At 47.5% G+C, this 14,893-nt stretch overlaps 1 protein-coding gene across 2 annotated transcripts in view; it reads left to right on the top strand.

Moving 5' to 3' along the window:
- The first annotated feature begins 2,843 nt into the window (after positions 1-2,843).
- cog7 (component of oligomeric golgi complex 7) overlaps positions 2,844-14,893 on the top strand; it is a 70,386-nt gene continuing 58,336 nt past the window's right edge. The window contains exons 1-3 of one of the 2 annotated variants that reach the window (XM_063058730.1): positions 2,844-2,910; positions 4,037-4,292; positions 9,570-9,718. In XM_063058730.1, coding sequence (XP_062914800.1) covers positions 4,127-4,292; positions 9,570-9,718 — 315 coding nt within the window. In that variant the 5' untranslated portion in view covers positions 2,844-2,910; positions 4,037-4,126. Of the gene's footprint in view, positions 2,911-2,976; positions 3,037-4,036; positions 4,293-9,569; positions 9,719-14,893 lie in introns of those variants that run through there. The other variant, XM_063058728.1, reaches the window with a different exon arrangement.

Raw genomic sequence — 14,893 nt, forward strand, 5'->3', positions numbered from 1 at the left:
CTGGCCTTCATAACAAGGGGAATTGAGTAGAGGAGCAAAGAGGTCCTTCTGCAGTTGTACAGGGCCCTGGTAAGACCACACCTGGAATATTGTGTATAGTTTTGGTCTCCAAATTTGAGGAAGGACATTCTAGCTATTGAGAGAGTGCAGCGTAGGTTAACGAGGTTAATTCCCGGGATGGCGGGACTGTCATATTTTGAAAGATTGGAGCGACTTGGGTTGTATACACTGGAACTTAGAAGGATGAGAGGGGATCTGATTGAAACATATAAGATTATTAAGGGATTGGACACGCTAGAGGCAGGAAACATGTTCCCGATGTTTGGGGGAGTCCAGAACCAGAGGCCACAGTTTAAGAATAAGGGGTAGACAATTTAGAATGGAGTTGAGGAAAAACTTTTTCACACAGAGAGTTGTGGATCTGTGGAATGCTCTGCCTCAGAAGGCAGTGGAGGCCAATTCTCTGGATGCTTTAAGAAAGAGTTAGATAGAGCTCTTAAAGATAGTGGAGTCAAGGGATATGGGGAGAAGGCAGGAAAAGGGTACTGATTGTGGTTGATCAGCCATGATCACAGTGAATGATGGTGCTGGCTCAAAGGGCTGAATGGCCTACTCCTGCACCTATTGTCTATTGTTGTAAGACTCTTGAACAGCCCTAGTGTACAATAAAGACGAACTCTTGGTTTACCTCACAGCGTCCCTTGTACTTTGAACGTCTATGCTTTCTCTGTAACTGCAACACTACATTCTACTTTTTGCCCTTCCCTACCCCCGTTTGTACAACCTGATGTCCTTGTGTACAGAATGACATGTAAAGAAAAGCTTTCACTGTTTCTCAGTACAGCTGACAATAATGAAGCAGCGAGTAATATGAAGAATCGCCATGGAAACAAGCCCACCGAGCCTGTGCTGACCACCAGGCAACCATTTTTATCCTGATCTTAACCAATTAGTTTCCCCCACATCAGCCCCAAGTTCTTCACAAGCAGCAAGTCTTCCAACCGACTATGCGGCCCAGTGCTTCGCTATCTCCAGGAATGGCCTGGAGGTCGTGCATTCTCGGGGCTGGGAGGTTGGAGGTCAGGGGAGCGGCCCCCATGGGCGACCCGGTTCTTGGCTGACTGAAGCATCGTGGGAGACTGAAACATCGAGGCTAGGACATCGGGACAGCTGGTGGTGTGTTCTGCTAATCGCTGGATGCTGTCGGAGGAAGGCCTCTGTACTCCAGCGATTCCTCTCTCTCTTTTGATGGTGAGAGAGAGCCTACCCATCCTCGACAGTGGGGGGAGGGGGTGGTTGTGTGGGGGTATTTAGAGAGGTGATGTGGAAGATTTGGAGCATTGAATCCGCTCTCATTGTTGCAGGAGCAACCTCTCGCACCCTCGATGGGGAGAGAGCGCCATCGTGCTGGTTTGTGAACTGTAGTTTGATGGACTAGGTCAATGGACTCTAGTGCTTCTGCTCCTCACACAGTGAGGGAGTGGGGTGGCTCAGTGTTTCTGGCACTGATGATGGGGAGGAGGAGGATGATACTTTCGCTGGTGCTTGTGCAAAGGGAGGGGGGGATCCAATGTTTCTACTGTTCTATGGGGTTTCTTTGTTTCGTGGTTTCTGTGAAGAGGATGAATTTCAGGTAGTATACTGTATACTCTGATAGTAAAAGTACTTTGAAATTCTACACCTTTATACACTAACAGCATTTTACAATGGCCAATTATTCTACCGGTCTGTATGTTTTTGGAATGTGGGAGGAAGCCCATGCAGCCATTGGGAGAATGTGAACTTCACACAGACGGTGTTGGAAATCAGGATCAAACCAAGGTCTGCAAGGCAGTGATTACACCAGCTTTGCAAACTCCTCCAGCAGGATGAGGGAACCAATTTCAGAGTATTTTCCCTCACCAACAGGCCTATAATTACAATCAGCTGCCTCTAGAGGTCAGGGCCATAGCTCTACTCTGAGTGATAGATCAGAGATAGATCCCAAGAATTTTCCATAACTTAAGAGCAACTTAAGGAGGTTCTCAGTCTTCTTGAAAATGGTAACACCCTCAGCAGCTTGTGGGAATCCATGGCCAATGACCACTCAAATTACAGAAGCTTCAGGGCTGGCCGTGAGAACCTCATGTTTGTTCTGCAGAAGCTTACATGTTAACCCCATCCATCTTGTTAATCACCTCCCATCCCACCTCACAACACGCTGGAGAAACTCAGCAGGTCGGGCAGCATCCATGGAAAAGATCGGTTGACGTTTCGGACCGGAACCCTTGGTCAGGACTGGAGACTCCATTGTCCTTATTAGGGTTAAACTAGAAACTAGAACAGAAATAAGCAACCCCAAACTCAAGGGGACTGTCTGAGGGGAAGAAGTCGGCTCCCTCTGAACCAGAGGGCTGTACCATTGATATTGGTGCTGGGACAAGACTGCTCCATGGGATGGTTCTCTACATCTAGTTGCCTCTTCTCTGGTTCAGTTCAGCCTGGCCATGGCTGAAGGCGGGTTATGGGGTCGTTTCTAGATTGTGGCCGCACTGTTTCTGGGAATAACCTGCATTATCACCAATCAAACTTTTAGATTTTACCATGCAAAAAATGTCTTCAGCAATTTCCCACATCAAAGCCTACATTTTAAGAACACTTCATTAGCTTCAGTTCTTTATGGGGTGTCCTTGGGGCGATGGGATCACCGCCACTGGCTAAACCATCCCACATTTCACTGAATGTAACAAATAAATTTAATCTGAAATCATACCCAGGGATTTGCCCTCACCAAGATGGCGGCCACGAGGTCCCGCTGACCACTTTACGGCGTTTATTATTTTGCGACCGCAGTTTAGCTATATCCGGTTTCCGCATGTGTGGCGGCGGATCTGACGGTCGTTCCGAGATTGTGGCCGCGCTTTTTCTGTGGTTTGTGCGGGGGCTGGGGGAGAGGGTGGCACGGGGTAGGTCGGGCCGAGCCGAGCTGAGCCGAGTAGCGGCAGGGGCGGAGACCGAGGCCTACTATCTTCCGGCCCCCGACCCGAGGCTGGAAAGGTACCTGCCCGGTGGGTTCAGGGCTCCGAGCTGCCTGAAGCAATGAACCCGGAGGTTGTGGTTGCGAGTCCCTGGCCGAGAACCAGTATACGATGCTGGCAGAAAGAAGGGAGTCCTGTACTGTCGAAGCAGTGCTATAAACCCCCTTCTACTGCTGTGGTGGACTGACAGGATCCCCCCGCACCAGGGACATTCTCCCCGGGGTTAATACTTGTCATCACTGGATAGGTCGTCCATCGTCAGCTGCCGTGTCCTCTGACATTGGCGATCATGGTCTATCCACGACCGTAATTGTTCTTGGCAAATTTTCTACTGAAGAGGTCTGTCAATGCCTTCATCAGGGCAGTGCCTTTTACAAGACGGGTGACCCCAGCCGTGATCAATATTCTTCAGAGATTGTCCTCAAATAACCAGGACTTGTGAAATGCATCAACTGCTCAAACCACTATCCACCACCTCCTCCCGTGGCTTCTCGTGATCCTGATTTTGGTGGTGGTGGGGGGGGGGGGGAGGCGGATTAGCAAATTGCTCATGTTAACACAAAATACTCTGCAGATGCTTGCTCATGTTAACACCTTGCCCATGGGTAACCTGCAGGCGAGTGGAGGGAAGGAGCACCTCACACCTCCTTTGGCAGAGATGTGGCTCCAGCCCGCCACCCATATTGGATAGGTAGTCCGGCCACTATCTCTTTGTTGGTGGTGTTCATTGATGCCCCATTGCATTTATACTGTAGTGAATAAAGATTCAGATAACAACCTGCCAGAAAGGCTTTGTGGATAGAATGAACTGCAGTCAGTGATGGAAGATCTTGACCCGAAATGTTATTGGTGTGTTTCTCCCCACGTATTCTGCTTGAACTGCTGATATCCTCAAGCATTTTGTGTCTTGCTCCAGGTTCCAGCATCTGCGGTCTATGGTGTTTCAAACTGCCCCCTTTCTTGTATTGCTTTTGTTCAACAGCTGACTGACTGACATATTGGTTTCTTTTGTTGCCCAGACATATGCTTCCTATTGGACACGGAACAACATTGAATGATTGGGATATTCCCTGAATTAAAATTGGATTGAGTGCTTCGGTCCATGTGAAATGGATTTCTCAAAGTTCTTGGACGACAACTTCGATGTGAAGGGCTGGGTGAATGGGGCTTTCAAAACAGTTCAAAAGGAAGCCCCAGGGAAGGTCGACAGTCACGCCGCCACCCTGGTGATGAAGCTGCAGTTGTTCATTCAGGAGGTGAACAATGCAATCGAAGGTGTGTAACAATTATCCATATGAATTTATCTGGGGCTTCAGGATTATCTTTTAGTTACATGGATTCATGCAAGTGATCGCAGTGACTACTGCGCACAGTAACGCACAAATGATTTGCGAAGAAATTTAATGGGAGGGGCAGGAACATGTACACTGGTGACCCAGGATATGAACACTTTGGCAAGGTTCCTCCAGAAATAAATCAGTGTAACATTAAATACAGTTCACTTGTACCTCTGTAAAAAGAAGGTTGGAATGACTGGGATATGCATGGTTTATGTCCGTATTCATGGGGATAGGGATGGAGTATGTCCGTATTCACTGGGGGATGTACGGAGTGTGTCAATATTCACTGGGGGATGTACGGAGTGCGTTCGTATTCACTGGGGGATGTACAGAGTGTGTCCGTATTCACTGGGGGATGTACAGAGTGTGTCCGTATTCACTGGGGGATGTACGGGGTGTGTCCGTATTCGCTGGGGGATGTACGGAGTGTGTCCGTATTCACTGGGGATGGGGTGATGTACGGAGTGTGTCTGTATTCACTGGGGATGGGGTGATGTACGGAGTGTGTCCGTATTCACTGGGGGATGTAGGGGGTGTGTCCGTATTCACTGGGGGATGTACGGAGTGTGTCCGTATTCACTGGGGGATGTACGGGGTGTGTCCGTATTCACTGGGGGATGTACGGAGTGTGTCCGTATTCACTGGGGGTTGTTGTACGGAGTGCGTGAGTATTCAGTGGGGGATGTACGGGGTGTGTCCGTATTCACTGGGTGATGTACGGAGTGTGTCCGTATTCACTGGGGATGGGGTGATGTACGGAGTGTGTCCGTATTCACTGGGGGATGTACAGGGTGTGTCTGTATTCACTGGGGGAGTGTTGTACGGAGTGCGTGAGTATTCAGTGGGGGATGTACGGGGTGTGTCCGTATTCACTGGGTGATGTACGGAGTGTGTCCGTATTCACTGGGGATGGGGTGATGTACGGAGTGTGTCCGTATTCACTGGGGGATGTACAGGGTGTGTCTGTATTCACTGGGGGAGTGTTGTACGGAGTGCGTGAGTATTCAGTGGGGGATGTACGGGGTGTGTCTGTATTCACTGGGTGATGTACGGAGTGTGTCCGTATTCACTGGGGGGGGGGAATGTACGGAGTGTGTCCGTATTCACTGGGGGATGTACGGAGTGTGTCCGTATTCACTGGGGGGTTTACGGAGTGTGTCCGTATTAACTGGGGGGTTTACGGGGTGTGTCCGTATTCACTGGGGGATGTACGGGGTGTGTCAATATTCACTGGGGGATGTACGGAGTGTGTCCGTATTCACTGGGGGATGTACGGAGTGTGTCCGTATTCACTGGGGATGGGGTGATGTACGGAGTGTGTCCGTATTCACTGGGGGATGTACAAGGTCTGTCCGTATTCACTGGGGGATGTACGGGGTGTGTCCGTATTCACTGGGGGATGTACGGAGTGTGTCCGTATTCACGGTGGGGGGGTGATGTACGGACTGTGTCCGTATTCACTGGGGGATTTACGGAGTGCATTCGTATTCACTGGGGGGTGTTGTACGGAGTGCGTGTGTATTCACTGGGGGATGTACGGGGTGTGTCCGTATTCACTGGGTGATGTACAGAGTGTGTCCGTATTCACTGGGGGGTTTACGGGGTGTGTCCGTATTCACTGGGGGATGTACGGGGTGTGTCAATATTCACTGGGGGATGTACGGAGTGCGTTCGTATTCACTGGGGGATGTACGGAGTGTGTCCGTATTCACTGGGGGATGTACGGAGTGTGTCCGTATTCGCTGGGGGATGTACGGAGTGTGTCCGTATTCGCTGGGGGATGTACGGAGTGTGTCCGTATTCACTGGGGATGGGGTGATGTACGGAGTGTGTCCGTATTCACTGGGGGATGTACGGAGTGTGTCCGTATTCACTGGGGGATGTACAAGGTCTGTCCGTATTCACTGGGGGATGTACGGGGTGTGTCCGTATTCACTGGGGGATGTACGGAGTGTGTCCGTATTCACTGGGGATGGGGTGATGTATGGACTGTGTCCGTATTCACTGGGGGGTGTTGTACGGAGTGCGTGTGTATTCACTGGGAGATGTACGGAGTGTGTCCGTATTCACTGGGGGGTTTACGGGGTGTGTCCGTATTCACTGGGGGATGTACGGGGTGTGTCAATATTCACTGGGGGATGTACGGAGTGCGTTCGTATTCACTGGGGGATGTACGGAGTGTGTCCGTATTCGCTGGGGGATGTACGGAGTGTGTCCGTATTCACTGGGGATGGGGTGATGTATGGAGTGTGTCCGTATTCACTGGGGGATGTACAGGGTGTGTCCGTATTCACGGTGGGGGGGTGATGTACGGACTGTGTCCGTATTCATTGGGGGATGTACGGAGTGCATCCGTATTCACTGGGGGGTGTTGTACGGAGTGCGTGTGTATTCACTGGGGGATGTACGGGGTGTGTCCGTATTCACTGGGTGATGTACAGAGTGTGTCCGTATTCACTGGGGGATGTACGGGGTGTGTCCATATTCACTGGGGGATGTACGGAGTGTGTCAGTATTCACTGGGGGATATACGGGGTGTGTCAATATTCACTGGGGGATGTACGGGGGGTGTGTCCGTATTCACTGGGGGATGTACGGAGTGTGTCAATATTCACTGGGGGATGTACGGGGGGTGTGTCCGTATTCACTGGGGGATGTACGGGGTGTGTCAATATTCACTGGGGAATGTACGGGGGGGGTGTCCGTATTCACTGGGGGATGTACGGAGTGTGTCCGTATTCACTGGGGGATGTACGGAATGTGTCCGTATTCACTGGGGGATGTACGGAGTGCGTCCGTATTCACTGGGGGATGTACGGAGTGCGTCCGTATTCACGGGGGGATGTACGGAGTGTGTCCGTATTCACGGGGGGATGTACGGAGTGCGTCCGTATTCACTGGGGGATGTACGGAGTGCGTCCGTATTCATTGGGGGATTTACGGAGTGCGTCCGTATTCACTGGGGAATGTACGGGGGGGGGGTCCGTATTCACTGGGGGATGTACGGAGTGTGTCTGTATTCACTGGGGAATGTACGGAGTGCGTCTGTATTCACTGGGGGATGTACGGAGTGTGTCCGTATTCACTGGGTGATGTACGGAGTGTGTCCGTATTCACTGGGTGATGTATGGAGTGTGTCCGTATTCACTGGGGGATGCACGGAGTGTGTCCGTATTCACTTTGGGATGCACGGAGTGTCCGTATTCACTGGGTGATGTACGGAGTATGTCCGTATTCACTGGGGGATGTACAGAGTGTGTCCGTATTCACTGGGTGATGTACAGAGTGTGTCCGTATTCACTGGGTGATGTACAGGGTGTGTCCGTATTCACTGGGGGATGTACGGAGTGTGTCCGTATTCACTGGGTAATGTACAGGGCGTGTCCGTATTCACTGGGGGATGTACGGAGTGCGTCCGTATTCACTGGGGGATGTACGGAGTGCGTGTGTATTCACTGGGGGATGTACGGGGTGTGTCCGTATTCACTGGGTGATGTACAGAGTGTGTCCGTATTCACTGGGGGATGTACGGGGTGTGTCCATATTCACTGGGGGATGTACAGAGTGTGTCCGTATTCACTGGGTGATGTACAGGGTGTGTCCGTATTCACTGGGGGGGGGGGAAATACACAGAGTGTGTCTGCATTCACTGGAGTCAGTGCATAGTGTGTGGTATTCACTCTTGGTGTACCAGAATGTGTTAGTATCTGCGTGGTTCTCGGGCATATCTTGTTAATAGAATTGATGTGGGTGTCATTTGTAGTGTGTCTCGAGTTACAGGGGCTTTCTGGAGGTGTGCGGTTGTTTTTATTAAAAAAAACTTGGAGTTTATTTGAATTTTTTGGATTTATCAAGGAATAAGATAATTTTTATAGTATTTTCTAGTGTGTGTATGTACAGAGCATCCTGTTGGAAGTATATCAGTTTTTTGTGGAAGTTCCAGAAGTGTGTCAGTATTGATAAAAAAAATTCTTTCCAAAGTACGCTGTTATTTTCAGGTGACTTTGAGTGTACATCTTCGATTACCTTTTCATCAAAGAAGGAGACTGTGCATGACAGTATTATGATTTTCAAACTGTCCCTCTTCTATTTAGTTATTGATTCTGTGATTTTCCCTATGGCAGATGTCAAACTAATTGTATCAATGTTTCAAAAATTTTTCTCTCCCTTTTTTCTTGAAATCACTTTCATGATTTTCCAGAACCTTAGAAAGGATGAAAGATCAAATATGATGAGTCCACTCTGCAGCCGTTTCTTCCAGCACAGTCAGCTGCAGAGTGGTTGCATTAGTTCTTTTAGAGTGATGCAGAAAAATTCTAACTGGAGGCCCAGAAGTCTTTTGGCGACATTTGAGCCTTCAGTGTACTTTGTGAATGGGAATCGGGTTTATTATCATTGACATATGCTGTGAAATTTGTTGTTTTGTAGCAGCACCTCAGGACAAGGTATGAAAATGACCATAGGTTGCAAGAAGTAAATTGTGCAAAAGTCCAGTATTGTGAGGTAGTGTTCATGGGTTCATGGAGCATTTGGAATTTGAGGGAAGGAAGCTGTTCTTAAAGTGCTAGACGTGGGTGTTCAGGCTGCTGTACCTCCTTACCAATAGTGGTAATGAGAAGAGGGTACGTTCCAAATAGTGCGGGTTCAATGATGGATGCTGCCTTCTTCGGGCACTGCAGTTCGAAGATATCCTTGATGGTGTGGAGGGTTGTTCCCGTGGTGGAGCAGGATAGGTCTACAACCTGTTGGCTCTTTCGATCTGGCACGTTGGAGCCCCCATGCCGTGTGATGATGCAACCAGTCAGAATGGTCTCCACGGTACATCTGTAGAAATTCATTAGGGTCTTTGGTCTCCTCAAAGTCTTAATGAAGTATTGCTGTTGGCATGCCTTCTTGGTGATTCCATCAATGTGCTGGGCCCAGGATAGATCCTGAGATGTTTTCACCCAGGAACTTGAAGCTGCTCCCCATTTCCACTGCTGACCGCTCAGTGCAGACTGCTGTGTGTTCTCATGACTTTCCCTTTCTGAAGTCCACAGTCAATTCCTTGGTCTTGCTGATGTTGAGTGCTAGGTTGTTGTGGCGACACCACTCAGCTTTCACATAGGACACACTACGCCCTTTTTATTTCTGTATCTGACAGGTAAATGGAATTGACTGGTTTAGCACAGGTGTGTCCTCTCCTTTCACTCCCCGTTTTTCTTGCTTTCAGAGACTAGTCATCAGGCTTTGCAGAACATGCCCAGAGCTCTCCGCGACATGGAAGCTCTGAAACAGGAAGCTTCCTTCTTGAAGGAACAGATGGTACTTGTTAAGGAAGATATTCGAAAATTTGAACAGGAGACAGCACAATCCATGCAGGTGAGACTGAAAAATATTTAGATCGCGGGACAAGGTTGCATGTTTCCTCAGTGATGCAGTTTTGAAATACCTTTGACCTTTCTAATCTCACTCCCTCTGAGCACACTGTCCTCCACTTTCTCCACACCAATCCCAGCTTCAAACTGGCTGACAAGGGTGGTGCTACAGTAGTCTGGCAGACTGACCCCTACCTTGCTGAGGCCAGACGGCAGCTGTCAGACACCTCCTCTTGCACTTGCCCCTTGAATAGTGCCCACTCAGAGGCGCCTGCTCATTGTCTCTGGCACCATCACCAACCTCATCGACTCTGGAGATCTCCCACCCTCTGCCACCAACCTTTGAGTTCCCTTACCCTGCGCTATTCGTTTCTACTTCCTCCACACGGTCCACAAACCAAACTGTCCTAGTAGGCCCATTATTTCTTCCTGATTCTGCCCTACGGAACTTGTATCTTTGCACCTGGACTCCATTTTGTTCCCCTTGGTTCAGTCCCTATCTACATTCATGACACATCACATGCTCTCCATCACTTCAGTAACTTTAAGTTCCATGGCATTCTTGTCACTATGGATGAACAGTCTATATACACTACCATCTCTTTTCAGGAAAGCTTAAAGCTCTCTGCTTCTTTCTTGACAACAGACCTAACCAGTTCCCTTCTACTACCACGCTCCTCTGTCTGGCGGAATGGATCCTCACCATCTTTCGCTCCTCCCACTTTTTCCAAACCCATGGGCCCCAGCTATACCCGTTTTTCTTGTCGGCTACAAGGAACAATCCATGTTCCTAGCCTACACTGATAACAGTTCCCAAACTTTTCCTCCGCTCATTGACAACTGCAGTGGTGCTGCTTTTGCATCCATTCTAAGCTCAACATTTTGTCAGCTTTCATTCCACTCTGCTCTCAAATTTGCTTGGTCTGTCTCTGACACATTTCTCCCCCTTCAATCTCTGTGTCTCCATCTCCAGAGACAGGCTAACTACTGTTATCTTTTACAGGCCTACTGACTCTCATAACCAAAGAGAGGGCATATAGTAAAGTAAAAAAGTAGTGGGCAGTTAGAGGATTGGGAAGCTTTTAAAAACAACAGAAGGCAACTAAAAAAGTCATAAAGAGGGAAAAGAATGGAATATGAGGTAATATTAAAAAGAATATTAAAAGTTTCTTCAGATATATAAAGAATAAAAGAGAGGTGAGAGTGGACAACTGACTGCTGGAAAATGATGCTAGAGAGGTAGTAACGGGGGACAAAGAAAAGGCAGATGAACCGAATTAAGTATTTTGTATCAGTCTTTACTGTGGAAGGCACTAGTCGTATGCTAGAAGTTCAACAGTGTTGGGAGCAGAAGTGAGTGAAGATGCCATTACTAAGGAGAAGGTGCTTGGGAAACTGAAAGATCTGAAGGTAGATAAATCACCTGGACCAGATGGTCTACGCCCTAGAGTTCTGAACGGGGTGGCTGCAGAGATTGTGAAGGCATATTGATCTTTCGAGAATCAATAGATACTGGCATGATTCTGGAGAAATTGCAAATGTCACTCCATTCTTTAAGAAAGTAGAGTGGCAGAAGAAAGGAAATTACAGGTCAGTTAGTCTGAACTCAACGGTTGGGAAGATGTTGGAGTTGATTGTTAAGAATGTGGCTTTGGGGTACTTGGATGTACACAATAAAATAGTCTGAAGCCAGCATGGTTTCCTTAAGAGAAAATCTTGTCAGACAAATCTTTGGAATTCTTTGAAGAACTAACAAGCAGTATAGACAAAGGGGAATCAGTGGACATTTTGTACTTGGATTTTCAGAGGGCTTTGACAAGGTGCTACACATGAGGCTGTATATCATGTTAACAGCCCATGGTGTTACAGGATAGATACTGGCATGGATAGAGCATTGACAGGAGGCAAAGAGTGGGAATAAAGAGAGCCTTTTCTGATTGGCTGCCGGTGACTAGTGGCATTTCACAGGGGTCTGTGTTGGGATCGCTACTGTTTACATTATATGTCAGTGATTTGGATGATGGAATTGTTGGCTTTGTGCCCAAGTTTGCAGATGAAACGAAGATAGGTGGAGGGGCAAGTGGTGTTGAGGAAGCAGAGAGGCTACAGAAGGACTTGGACAGATACGGAGAATGGGCAAAGTGACAGATGGAATACAATGAAGGGAAGTGTATGGTCGTACACTTTGGTGGAAGGTATAAAAACGTAGACTATTTTCTAAATGGAAAGAAAATTCAAAATTCAAAATTCAAAATTCAAAGGGACTTGGGAGTCTTCGTATAGGATTCCCAAAAGGTTAATTTGCAGGTTGAGTCAGTGGTGAGGGAGTCAAATGCAATGTTAGCATTCATTTCAAGAGGACTAGAAATAAAAACAAATAAGTAATGTTGAGGTTCTGTAAGGCACCGGTGGGGTCTCACTTGGAGTATTGTGAGCAGTTTTGAGCCACTTATCTAAGAAAGGATGTGCAGACATTGGAGAGAGTTCAAAGGAGATTCATGCAAATGATTCTGGAAATGAAAGGGTTACCACATAAGGATCGCTCTTGGACTGTACCACTGGAATTCAGAAGAATTAAAGGGAAATATTGAAACCTATCGAATGTTGAAAGGCCTTGATAGAGTGGATATGGAGAAGATGTTTCCTGTGTTGAGGGAGTATAGGACAAGAAGTCACAGCCTCTGAATAGAGGGACATCCATTTAGGAAATGAGGAAGAACTTCTTTAGCTAGAAAGTGGTGAATTTGTGAAATTCTTTGCCACAGGTAGCTGTGGGGGCCAAGCCATTGGGTATATTTAAGGGAGAGGTTGATAGGTTCTTGATTAGTCAGGGCATGAAAGGTTATGGGGAGAAGGCAGGAGGCTGAGGCTGAGAGAGAATTGGATCAACCATGATGAAATGGCAGAGTAGACTCAATGAGACAAATGGCTTAATTCTGTTCCTGTATCTTATGGTCATCTTGACTGTATTTCTTCCCACCATGTCACTTCTAAAATGCTATTCCCTTTTCTTAGTTCCTCTGTTTCTCTCTGTGCATCTGCTCCTAGGATGAGGGTTTCCATTCTACAACATCTAAGATGTCTTTTATTTAAAGAAACAGCATTCCCTTCCACCACTATCAGTACTACTCTCAACTGCACCTCCTCCATTTCCCCCAGATCTGCCCTCACACCATCCTCCTGTTGTCATGACAGTGATATGGCTCTCCTTGTCTTTGCCTGCTATCCTATGAGCCTCTGTGTCCAACACATCATTCTCCTTAACATCTGCCATCTCCAAAAGGATCCCACCACAAAGCAGATCTTTCCCTCCCCTGCTTTCATTGAGAATTGCTCTTTATGTGACTCTCTTGTCCACTTGTCCCTGTCTATTGATCTTCCTCCTGGCATTTATCTCTGTAAGAGTGGTAAGGACTACACATTCCCCTACCCCTCCTCCCTCACTACCATTCAGGGCCCCAAACGGTTCTTCCAGGTGAGGTGACACTTCACTTGCTAACCTGTTGAGGTCTTCTATTGTCTCCGGTGCTCGCCGTGTGACCTCCAGTACATCGGTGCGACCCAACGTATATTGGAGTACTGCTTTGTGAAGCACCATTGCTCTGTCTGCTGCAAAAGGCAGGATCTCCTGGTGGCCATCCATTTAAGTTTGACTTCCCATTCCTATTCTGACATGTCAGTTCTTGGCTGCTTCTACTGCCATGATGAGACCAAACTCAGGCTGGAGGAGCAACACCTGGTATTCCATCTGGGTAGCCTCCAACCCAATGGTATGAACATTGATTTCTCTAACTTACAGTGAGTTCTCCCTCATCCCTGCTCTCTTTTTCCATTCCTCATTCTGGTTACCCTTTCACCCCCTTTCACCTCACCTGCCCATCACCACTCTCCGGGGTTCCTCTCCTTCTCTTTATGGTCCACTGTCCTCTCCTGTTAAGTTCCTTTTTCATTGCTTTACCTCTTCCAAATATTCCCTCCCAGCTTCTTACTTCATTCACCTCCACCGCCCATCCACTTAACCCCTCACCTGGTCCCACCTATCACCTGCCAGCTTGTACTCCTTCCCTTACCCTCACCATCTTATTCTGGTTTTTACTCCCTCCCCTTGCAACACACACACAAAATACTGGAAGAACTCAGCAGGTCAGGCAGCATCTATGGAGGAGTAACAGTCAGTGTTTCAGGCTGAGACCTTCAGTACTGAGTGCAAAGAGGGGAGATGCCTGAATTAAAGGTTGGGAGGAGGGAAAGAGGTTAGCTGGAGGGTGATAGGTGAAGCCAAGTGTGTGGGAAAGGTAAAGAAAGAATCTGGTGGGAGAGGAGAGTGGACGGTAGGAGAAAATAAAGGAGAGGGTAAACAGGGGAAGTAATGGGCAGGTGAGAAGAAGTAAGAGATGAGAGTGGGAAATAGAGGGGGGGGTGGGTATTTGATTCACCAAGAGGAGAAATTGATATTCATACCATCAGGATCTCTACCCAGAATGAGTATTTATCCTCCTCCATAGATGCTACCTGGCTTGCTGAGTTCCTCCAGCATTTTGAGTGTGTTAGAAAAATTTCTGTTACTTTTGTAATAAGGAATTTCTCTTCTTGCTGTGAACTGATTGTCTACGGATAAAGTTTAGATTTAACAGACAATTTCCAAGTGGGCATGCCACAACTGGTGAGGTATCTTTGTGATTAGATCTCACATCACAGATATTTACTATTTATCTTAATAACTGAAAAGAAGGACCAAGTGTAATGTAGCCAAGTTTTCTTGCATAATAATTGGGAAAATAAAATACAAAGAGCTAACAGAATCTCCATTAAGATGTTAGCTGAATGGGCAAAAGTTTGGCAGATGGAATATACTTTTTGAAACCATAAGGTAGGAAGGAAAGCGAAGTACAGTAAAATGCCAATGCTTCAGCCGATTTTCTAGACTAGTGGATATTACTGCTGCTAATACTGCAACCTAATTCCATTCTCTTTTTTTGATACTATGGAGTAGTACCATCAATTTAAGTGAACCAGGCCTGTTTAGAGGGAGTGAGGAAAATGGGGCCCTGGTGAGTTTAAAGGGTGCACAGGAAGCACTCTGCCATGATGAGCCAGGTGCCAGTCCATCAGCATTTTCTAACAATCAGATAGTGGGTTATTGGATTACTTAAACCCAATGAGATTTATGTGCTGAAAC

The sequence above is a fragment of the Mobula hypostoma genome, chromosome 9, assembly GCF_963921235.1.
Source record: "Mobula hypostoma chromosome 9, sMobHyp1.1, whole genome shotgun sequence".
Lineage (NCBI taxonomy): Eukaryota > Metazoa > Chordata > Chondrichthyes > Myliobatiformes > Myliobatidae > Mobula > Mobula hypostoma.